We start from the raw sequence: 10,880 nt of genomic DNA, 5'->3' as shown, positions 1-10,880 counted from the left end.
TTTTCAAGCCTTCGAACTTGTGGGTTAGGGAGAACAATTGGAGGAGGTGGAGGAAGTGAAGCATGATCTCTTGTTCCTCGATCGTATTGTGGAACATCATCTTCATTTGGAAAGCTTGTTCCATGGGATTTGGGAAGACCATGATTGTCAGAACTAAACATCTACAAAAAGGGAGAAAATTCAAGTTAAGTTAATTAGAATCCTTGATGTAACACCCAAAAGGAAACATCAAGGCTAGGATCCAACACAATACTCTACAACCTAGAAGAGGGATGTCGTAATCTAGTCGCAGAATATTTGAAGGTAGGTAAATGACGATTTACCAATTTCCACCATGAAAAACGAAAAGGAAGTTTAAGTTTTAAATGAATTGAAACTCCTAAATCTTATGAGATTCATTGAACTTTTTAATGGCATGTTTAATCTCGATTATGCCCTACTATTTGTGACTGGGATGCCGAGGATCACAAACAAGGTGTGAATAACCATACGAATCACGTGGTGCACCCAATGCTACTATCACCTAATCAATGTGTCGGTTAGCCACACACGCTCTATTGATCTATGATAAGCATCGAGCCACCCTTCGCCACCAATGTCATCCCCAAATTAGTGTGTCGTTTAACCATACACGCTCCACTAATGTTTGACAAGGGTACAAAGTGTAATTCTATGGATTATCATACAATTTCACATTTTGCCTAAAGTAACTATGATTTGGAAATTTGTAAAAGCATTTAGTTTCTTTGTACTTCATTTGACTTATAATGGAAGGTTTCTGTCCTATCCTACCCGTTCGGCTAACGACCCTCCACTAGTCAAGAGTGCGGTGGTTAAGAGTGGATACCCATTCAATCGCCATTTTATAGGCAATTTCCTTAAACACCCCTTGTAGACCAGCTTCGTGAATGAAACCTACTAACGGTAAGACTGACTGTTTACTCATACATATATATAATATTAGACTTTTAATGTTATATATAGTATAGGGTGTATTTTACACTTTTTAAAACACTAGGTGGTTCAATTTAGTAAATTATACTTTTAATTTAATTAAATGTAAACCAAAACTTTATGGGTTTATTAAATCACTTTTAATTATACACTTTAATTAATTAATAAAACCATAAGGGTGTGATTTGAACTTTTTCAAATTACTACGGTTTTAAAAGTTAACATTTCAAAATTAAACTTTTAATTAACTTTTAAATTCCAAAACTTGAGGGCAAGTTTTTAAACTTTTCAAAACATTAGGGTTTAACTTATTTAAATTCTAAAAACAAAACTTTTAAGTTCAAATTTAAACTATAAAACCTAAAGGGTTAATTTGAAACTTTTCCAAACTTTATCAAGAACATTCTAGATCACAAAATTCAAATAAGGCAATTATCTAATTTTGACATAGTCCAATATCTTGCAAGATAATTCACCAAATAATTCAAATAATTAAATTTTATCATATAATAAAATAATTATTTAATTAATACGAAGTTATCTTTTATTTTGGCAAGAATAATCACCCAATATAATAAAAATCTTATTTATATCAATAAAAAACGTTTTGGTAACTATCCCACAGCCAAAGAAGCACAAAATCCCGAAATTACCTCTTTCTAACCAGCTGACTCGTCGAGTCAGGCATGGACTCGGCGAGTCCAGCCCCCAGAAACCCTAATTTTTTATTTTTAAGCAAGAATAATCCATTATAGCATCAAATACATCAAACAAACAGCCCTAGGCTCTGATATCACTGATGGGATTTGAGCAAAATATCATTCCTATGGTGTACATGCAAACCCTAATAGCTTTTGAATCTAGTTTGTCTAATGAACATGAAATTGAATATCCGAAGCTATAAACCCTAGATCTATCAAATAAGAACCGGAATAAGGGTTTAGTAATTACCTTTGATTGTTATATTGCAATAATAATCAATTCCTTGCTTTGATTGGCTTCAGAAAGCTTAGTGCCTCAAGTGCTGCACCTCTAATGGAGTCACAAACACCACTAAGCAACTTGGATGAAGAGGAGAAAAGAAGAGGCTGTCCAAAACGTTTAGAAACCCTAGAGGAACTCCTTACCACGTTTTTGGGGCCTTAGGGATCTATATATACATCTAGGCTATTAGAGTTTTCAACTGGGAAACCCTAATCTGACTGCTTAGGCCCTAAGCAGCCCATGGATCCCTTTCTTTAGAGTCATGGACGAAATCTTATGGGCTTCCCCATAAATTTCGTCTACTCCACTCTATGGAGTCCATTAGCCCACTCTTGCAATTATCTTATAATTACAATTCCAGTCCCTTAAGTTTACTTAATCTCTTTTAGCCACAAAATTAATTATCAATTAATTCTTGACTAATATTAATTAAATAATATGATTTATCCTTTAATATATTATTCTCATAATATATTAATAAATCATAATTAAACCTTTCTCTCCTTAATTCATCCAACATATTGCTATGGTGAAGGCAACCCAAAAAGATCATGCTCATAATCGGGTCAAGTACATACCAAAATAGTTATGAACTTAGACACTAATCCAACATGCACAACATCCTCCAGAGTTTATTCCGCATTTGATTAATTGAGATTTTACTCTGATGTTTAATTACTATTTTCACATTGAATGATTTGGAAACATAATGTTATATGAATTAATACTTTAAAAATGAAAATTGTTCTTTCTGATTTTCGGGACGTTACACTTGATTATGGGAATCAATCTCTCTCATGCCATTCTCTCACTGTGAGGGTGTCCTCTCTCTATCCATTCCTTCATAGGAGGTCATTCTCTCTTCGATCATGATGATCAAGTCTTTATTCCTCAACAAATAGACCTAGAAGATCAAGGTGTACTTGATAACATCTCATATAATGGTTATACGATAGGAGGCGTGGATCAACTTAGAGGCCGTAGAAAGAATAACCCTTTAGTCTATAAATTAAGTGGTCGTGTTTCCACGGTTAAAACCTTTGTATGCATTAAGTAAAAAATCAAAAATCTAAAACAGAATGTCATAAGAACGATATTAATTAAGTTCTTAAGTAAAAAGGACACAGTAGCCGATAGCATCACCGAAGTTTTGCATGTTTTGAATAAGTTATCCAAGATATATAATAAATAAAAAACAACCACCCTATTTTATTATTAAAGTATTCTTATATATATATATATATATATATATATATATATATATATATATATATTAAAGGAGGATAGTTTTTAGGAATAATGAACCTATCTGTTATTTGGCAAGAATGGCCCTTGGATATGTTATTTCTGTTTTTTCTTGATCTGGGTGTTTTATGGAAATATTTACTTTCTTGTGTTCACGTGTTGATCATCGTTTGGTTTATCCGCTTTCGGATCCTTCCCACCGCCTCAAAATATCTTTGGTCAACGTTATCTCTCTTTTCTTCCACAAACCTCCCATCGCTTTTTCGCCCCTGCTATTTTTGCGTAGACCGATTATTAGTGGCGAGCAACTCGACATCAAGGGGATCGTGGTGCCTAAAGAAGCTGTCGTGTTCGCTGCTAGTGCAGTCGCTGGTGCCGCCGCGAAGCGCTTTAGAGAGATGCGTTCACCCACCATAAAAGCGCTTCAAAGAGCTGTGTTTTACTTCAAAGAACCGATTTGGTGTCTGCTCATCGGATCTACTCGGAGCTTTCACACATGCAACTCGTATGAAATTGTACAAGTGATTACAGCGTACAAGACGTCCTCCATCGTCTGGCCGATTCCGGTGTTCTCCAGCTTCACCGCCAATCAGGCGATCCTTGATGCCTTCATAATGTAGATTATTCACATTCGTTTGGTGTTGGCGTATTCATATACTTTTATCGAATTAACTTATCTGATTGCAAATTTAGATGACGAATGATGTGGAAAACCCTCAAAAAGTTCCCCTCCTTCCTCCACCTATCGTTGAATCAAAAAACTGGTATGATATTTTCCTCCAACAAGTTTTAGTATACATATTAGGGTTCTTGCAAGTTTTATTTATGGTTGTCAATTTCTTGGGTTTTGTTTCTTTTTTTTTTGTATGCGCTTTTCCTATGTGTGTGTTTCGACATCAAATACTTACCGTGTGCTTTTGGCTACAGGTTCAGGTTATCTTTGTGGAAATTGGTGCAAGATTGGTGCAGGATTGGTTCTTTCTTAATCTTAAAAGCATCTTCTGTTCTTTTTTGCTTTTTATAAATTTTAAATATTAAACGCTATTCTTCAGGATTTATGAATTTGATATTGACAGTTTAACCCTTTAATAGTAATCAGGTATCCTAACAACTTCTTACCAACATGTTACCGTTTTCGTTTTATTTTGCACATCTTCAAAGCATTAGATTTAAATTTTGTTGATGTTACTACTTTTTTTCTTTTTCTAATTTTCTCATGCCAAATAAGGTTATAATTTCAGCAATGGAAGCTTTGAAGTTCCTTGACCTTGATGGTAGAAGTAAACTACTCAGCTGGCAAATGTTTGAAATTGCCACTCACAAATTTTGGAACTAACAATAAATCAACAAACACTGATAGCCCGAAAGCAACAGTAAGGATATTTTGGTCTTTTATCAAAAAGGTTATAATTTCAGCAATGGAAGATTTATATTTCTTTTCACAATGATTCAACATTTTTGCTAAAAGACCAAAATACCCTTACTGTTGTGTGATGGAAATGGAGGGTTAGGTATACATTGTTGATGGCTCATCTCAACAACCAGACTATGAATTTGATGCAGTTAGACTTGACCTAGAAATGTTCAGTCCAGAACTTGCTAAAAAACCTCTTATAGTTGAATACAACAAAAGGGATGTTCCGGAAGCATTTGAAAAGTAGGAATCATTCAAAGAGAAGCTTCTTTCATATGGGATTGAGCCCTTTTGCATTAGTGCAATTAACAGAGGAGGGACTCGGGAGTTGATTAATGCTGCATATGGGCTTGTAAGACAAGGAATAGAAGATTCAAAAGATGAAAGTAAGCTGAGTTGGGTGTTATTGTCAAATCACATATATGTATGTAAGCATTTTGATACATAATGTGCTTTTAAGAATTTCAATACATAGAAAAGCCTCCACTGATAGATTTCCTCCATTAGTTTTATTTCGTAAGGGAACCACAACAAATGGAAGGATGCTTATTTCATTCCATCATGGTTCATTTATTTCCATTTTGGAGACAATATAGAGTAATTCAGATCATTCATACTAATTACGTTCTGTTTTATATTATTCAGGTTTTTCAAGCCATGCAATCAAAGCTTTTAAGCTTCTTAACGAAAGCCCATCTGCACATGTATGTATGCTTCTACTTGTGAGTTTCTTATGTATACCATAATTGAAGTAAAATCACATTTTAATTCCTTTCTTTTGGTTCTTACCAGAATGTTGGTGCTTCAATTGCTTCTGATCCAAATGTGTGGAATGTCGTTTTAAAAAACGAGGCCCTTGTGGAATTCCTCGACAATCATCAATCAAGTTAGTAACTTTTCAACTTAATTAACATTTAACAACACCTTTCGGTTCTTCTTCTATGGAAAAAATAATGATCGGAATTTGAATAATCTTTTTAGGTGTTTTTTTCCCGGAGTTTGGTCTAGATGGAAAGGGTTCTTCTACTGATGAGAGATGAATCGAAATCTGAATCCGGAAAGGGTTTCATGGATTATGTGAAGGACATCAAGCTTAAAGTTACAGTTACAGTGGTTGACATGATGAACACTTTATCTGATACGTTTCAGACCCTTTTCGGTGATGCACCAAAAGGAGAATTTACTGTGAATCCAGATGGAACTGCTGAAATATCAATGGAGAAAACCGCCATTGGAGCAACTCTTATGGGTTTGGCAATCATGGTTATTACTGTGGTGATAACTAAACGTTCTTAGCACATCATGTTCTTATTTGTCGAAACTTCAAGTTCTCTTTTACTCGTTTTGCATACGTTTATGTTCACGACTTTTGTTATGAAACAATCCAAGAGTTTCTACTTTATGTTCATATGTTCTTCCCTAGCTTCTTTGTCATATCCGGCCCCCGCGACGCGGGGGCTCCCCACCTAGTTTTGCATCAAATTTGTCCATGATGATATTAAAAACAAAATAAATATATGTACGCTTTCATTTTATTTTTTTGAAATTGTACGTTAACCAAAAACTAACCCAAAGTTTTGGGATATTATTTTCCAAACCAAGTACCAACCAAAAACTAACCCAAGTTACCCACATTTAACTTTCGTAAACCATCAAAATTCTTTTTCTTAATACCAATATTTTTTGACGAGGGATTGTATAACTAAAATGATCCATATGCTTTACGCGTAAAGATTTTAATGAATTATTGTCACGAATCGTTCTTTCTTCATTGACGTAAAGTCCATGCTACTTGATACCTATGTGATAAAGACATAGGAGACAACAAGCCACGAAATAAAAAGTGATGCTGGAATATGTATGAATACTCATAAAAATTAGATAAAATAGCAAATTATTTATACTGAAATTGAAGAAGATGAAATCATTTTGCAACAAACCTTCTAGGTAAAGAAAAACACTTTAATCTTAACTAAATTTTATAAATAAAAACACTTTCATATTTCTATATATTGATATCAGTAATCCATAAATATCTGGTATATATTGACAATTGACATGTTACATTTCGATCCAAATGATTGAGGATAAGTCACGAAAAAATAGTGTAATTTAAGACTAGATTAGATGCATCTCCTGTTCTAAAAAGCCATAACTTTTGCCATTAAGGATGACATATAGTATATAGATAAATACATTTATCACGTCATATATAAATGAAAAGCCACAACCATTTTTAATTTTATTTGACATATTCAATCTAAAACTACATGAGTGGCCATAAGTGAGCTATGGCAAGACCTATTCAATAGTCAAGACCTCGTGCTCATGCGTCATACGTCCTTTCTTCACACTCCGTGTTTCGCCACCAAACTATTTATAAACCACCATCACCTGCAACAACCACTGCTATTCCGACAACAAACACCTCCATGGCCCACCCACCTGGTTATCGCTTCTACCCGACTGAAGAAGAGCTCCTTTCCTTCTATCTTCCCAATGAACTCGAAGCCCGAAGAGATGATCTTCATCGTGTTATCCCTGTAGTCAATGTCTACCAACATGAACCATGGCTTCTCCCAAGTAACTATATATATTCTTCTTTTCTTAATATCCCTGTAGTCATTTATAGAGCTTTACATATGGAAGTTTCTTTTGATACTTATACTGAAAACTAAGAAGGTTATATGTTCTTGTTGTGTTAGAGGAAGCGGGAGAATTATGCAGGGAGGATACCGAGCAATGGTTTTTCTTTGTACCGAAGCAAGAAAAGGAAGTGAAAGGAGGTCGGCCTTCAAGAATGACATCAACTGGTTATTGGAAAGCCACTGGTTCGCCTACGTATGTCTACTCATCTAACAATAAGGTGATTGGATTGAAGAAGACAATGGTGTTTTACCATGGGAAGTCGTCTGGAAGCAAGAAAACAAAGTGGAAGATGAATGAGTATCGGGCAATCAAAGAAGAACTCGATGCCACCAAAAAGTTTTTGGTTCCAGAGGTATACATATGGACTTAATTGATGAACTTTTTGTGATACGAGTTTGATAATTTGCAAAATGATCATGTGGGATGAATCTGTGATATTTTGACATGTAGGGTATATTTTGCTCCAACTTTTTGGCAGATTAAAACCACCATTTTCTTAGTGTTAATGCAAACTGACCTACCAAATTGGTGGATCGGTATTCATTACACCAAAACACTATAAATTTGGTTTTATACATATTAAATTGATAATTACTTAAATTTATTTTACATTAAATATAGTATTATAAAATTTAGTTCAAGAGATTTGAAATGAATTGAGCATTAAATATAATATATTTAAAGTTTGTCACATTAATTTTTAACATTTTTTTGTAACATAAAATCTATTGAAAACTAAGTAATTTTAACAATAGTATAATAATTGTTATATTTAATAAAATAATATAATAATGAGAAGAAGATACTATTCTATATATTATAAGATGTTATATATCTTTTGTGATGTTATTTTTAGTGTATGGTTAAAATAAAAGAAATATTAGAGTTGAAAACTCACGAATATAAAATTCTTAATTATGGATGAAAATATCCTTAATATAACAAATTCATGTTTTCAATGTTTTTGGAACTTTTATTAACATCAAGGTTCTAGTAAGTACTTGTACGGAAAGAATTTTGAGCAATGGAGGACCATTGCTTCAAATTAAGGCTTCTTTTTTTTTTTTTTAAGCAAACAATAATTCTTAGCTTCATGAGTTTTTCCCATGTTTTTTGGAGCCGGGTTTTAGTTTGCTATATATCGTTCAAATATGTATGCTATATAATGAGATTTTGCGAACTTATGCAGTTACAAAATCAGCTGAGCTTATGCAGAGTTTATGTGATATCAGGAAGCGTACGAGCATTTGATAGGCGACCTTTAGGGCTAGGAACATATGAGATTGGTTCTTCAAGTTTGTTATCATCTTAGTGAAGACCGGTTAATTTGAACCTAATTAACATGTCATGGCTAGGAGGAACTAGCCTCCTCATCTAATTGATCGTGTTTTTATTCACTTGAATTAGGAATTTTCTACTTATTTTACTTTTGAACAATGTACACAGTTCTGTTATCCATCACTCTTCGATTGACACATTTTTTTTTTACATTTTTGTTTCCAAAAGTCATATTTGTGGTGTTCATTACTAGAATCAAGTAACTGATTAATCATAGTAAAGTAATGAGATTGGTGATAATTAGATATTAATACATTAACGCCCTCAAAACTAATGTTATAAACTTATATCACGGGACACGGATATCAAGGCGCTGGTATGTTAACTCAATCGGTTTCCAAATTAATTTCTTACGGATCTTTGAATATTTGTTAGTCAAAGCACGTAATGAGGGCATTTAAATACACCGATATTTAAACTCAATAAGACAGTCCAACAACATAAAATAACATAGAAATCAATCTACAAGTCTATAAATAAAACTTAAACAAATATGAAATAAGTCAAAATTTAGTTTTTAGTTATAGATTTCTTCGGATAAGGTTTATCAATGTACTTATATGTTCACTCAATCAGTTTCCAAATTTCATAGGTATCTTTAGTTTATTCAATCAAGAGTAAATTACACGAATGGTCCCTATGGTTTAGAGTAATTTGCACGTTAGGTTTATAATTTATTTTTTTAACTCGGAAGGTCCCTACTAGGGATGAGATTTAGAACCGGAAAACCGGACCGGAACCGGAACCGGACCCGTTAGAACCGGAATATATAGAACCGGGTCCGGTTCCGGGTTTAAAAATTGGCTTTATCCGGGTTCCGGGTAATCCGGGTTTGGGTCCATTGGGTCCGGGTAAACCGGGTCTAAAATCCGGAACCGGTTTTTGGAACCGGAACCACTTTTAGGGCCGGAACCACTTTTTGTGAAACGTTTACAAGATGCATATCTTATTCGTTTCAACTCCAATTGACATACGGTTTTTTCCAACATGTAGTTTAGAGTTTGTACATGATTCTAGACTATAAATTTTTCATTTTTAGTTTTATATTCATTGACTTACAGTCCTCAAAAGTTGAGATACCAAAGCTGAAAGTTTTTAGTTTTTTAGTTTTTTTGTATTCGGTGAAAGTTTTAAAGCATGCATATCTAATTCGTTTGAAGTCGGATTGACATGTGGTTTTTGCAACTTCTAGTTTACAGTTTGTACATGAGTTTAAACTATAATTTTATCATTTTTGGTTTAACATTCAATGATTTACAGTCCTCCGAAGTCGGGATATCAAAACTGAAAATTTTCAACTTTTCAGCTATTTGTTTTTGTACTTTATATTATGTGAAAATATTAACACAAGTATATCTCATTCGTTTAAATTCGGATTGACATGCAGGTTTTTCCAGAGTGTATTTTAGAGTTTGTACATGATTTTAGACTCTAATTTTGTTAATTGTGGTTTCGTATTCAATAAGTTACAGCCCCCCAAAGTGGGGATATCAATATGAAAATTTTCAAAGTTCAACCCACTAAGTTGTAAGTAATTACCAAAAAATTCCGGTTTTTTCGGGTTTTCCGGGTCTAAACCCACTTTATCCGGTTCCAACCTACCCACTTTGAAGTTTCCGGGTTTTCCGGTTCTAGACCCACTTTACCCGGAACCATACCCGGACCCGAACCGGAAACCGGTTCCTATATACCGGTCCGGTTTCCGGTTCTATAAAATCCCGTTAACCGGTTCCGGGTTTTCCGGGTCCGGGTCCATCGGGTCCGGGTTTGGACCCACTTTCATCCCTAGTCCCTACTGTTTATTTCTATTACGTGCTTGGTCCATGTCTTATCTAAAAAGACTATTTTGCCATCGATTTTTTTAATTTATTTAAATAAACACACCCCAGCCCCACCTTCTCACCTTACCTTACATACCCTATCATTTTTTTCTATTTAAATAATAGTCTTTTTAGGTAAGACAAGGACCAAGTGTGTAACAAAAACAAACAGCAGGGACCAAACGTATAACAAAAACAAACAGTAGTGACCTTCCGAGATAAAAATATAAGTTAGGGACCAAGCGCGTAAATTACCCCAAACCATAGGGATCATTCATGTAATTTACTCTTCAATCAAGCAATTAACATGGTTTGAAAGTTGACATATTTGTCTCCCATTTCAATGTATTAAAAATGTAATCTCATTAAGACATTCCAACAACATAAAATAACATACAAAACTATTTATAAGTTTACAAATCAAAATATAGGTGAATTATAAATAAGTAAAATTTTTGTTTTCTTAGTACTAGATG

At 33.9% G+C, this 10,880-nt stretch overlaps 1 protein-coding gene and 2 long non-coding RNA genes across 6 annotated transcripts; all 3 read left to right on the top strand.

Moving 5' to 3' along the window:
- The first annotated feature begins 3,556 nt into the window (after positions 1-3,556).
- LOC145090475 (uncharacterized) lies at positions 3,557-4,148 on the top strand. The gene is made up of 3 exons (XR_013701599.1): positions 3,557-3,799; positions 3,877-3,947; positions 4,111-4,148. It is a non-coding gene; the product is annotated as an uncharacterized LOC145090475 (long non-coding RNA).
- LOC145090474 (uncharacterized) lies at positions 4,149-6,104 on the top strand. Of its 3 annotated transcripts, none has more exons than XR_013701598.1 (5): positions 4,149-4,556; positions 4,695-4,983; positions 5,243-5,301; positions 5,390-5,483; positions 5,579-6,104. It is a non-coding gene; the product is annotated as an uncharacterized LOC145090474 (long non-coding RNA). The 3 variants fall into 3 exon arrangements; XR_013701597.1 differs by having other exon boundaries at positions 4,689-4,983; XR_013701596.1 differs by having other exon boundaries at positions 4,149-4,983.
- Positions 6,105-6,856: 752 nt separating this feature from the next.
- LOC145086892 (NAC domain-containing protein 90-like) lies at positions 6,857-8,707 on the top strand. 2 transcript variants are annotated; one of them, XM_079024742.1, is made up of 3 exons: positions 6,857-7,180; positions 7,303-7,598; positions 8,479-8,707. In XM_079024742.1, the coding sequence occupies exons 1-3, from the start codon at positions 7,030-7,032 to the stop codon at positions 8,509-8,511; spliced, it is 480 nt and encodes a 159-aa protein (XP_078880868.1). In that variant the 5' UTR covers positions 6,857-7,029; the 3' UTR covers positions 8,512-8,707. The 2 variants fall into 2 exon arrangements, with proteins under 2 accessions (XP_078880868.1, XP_078880867.1); XM_079024741.1 differs by having other exon boundaries at positions 6,861-7,180; positions 8,436-8,707.
- The last annotated feature ends 2,173 nt before the right edge of the window (positions 8,708-10,880 follow it).

The sequence above is a fragment of the Lactuca serriola genome, chromosome 2, assembly GCF_051521515.1.
Source record: "Lactuca serriola cultivar US96UC23 chromosome 2, Lser_US96UC23_V15, whole genome shotgun sequence".
Taxonomy (NCBI): Eukaryota; Viridiplantae; Streptophyta; class Magnoliopsida; order Asterales; family Asteraceae; genus Lactuca; species Lactuca serriola.
Note: the sequence above shows the minus strand (reverse complement) of the source record. Positions and strands in the feature narration are given on the sequence as shown.

Excerpts from the sequence above, each read along its gene's own strand:
- LOC145086892 (XM_079024741.1), top strand. The coding sequence starts at position 7,030 with ATGGCCCACCCACCTGGTTATCGCTTCTACCCGACTGAAGAAGAGCTC. Across the intron at positions 7,181-7,302 it reads TGAACCATGGCTTCTCCCAA|AGGAAGCGGGAGAATTATGC; the intron begins GTAACTATATAT and ends TTGTTGTGTTAG. Across the intron at positions 7,599-8,435 it reads AAAAGTTTTTGGTTCCAGAG|TTACAAAATCAGCTGAGCTT; the intron begins GTATACATATGG and ends GAACTTATGCAG.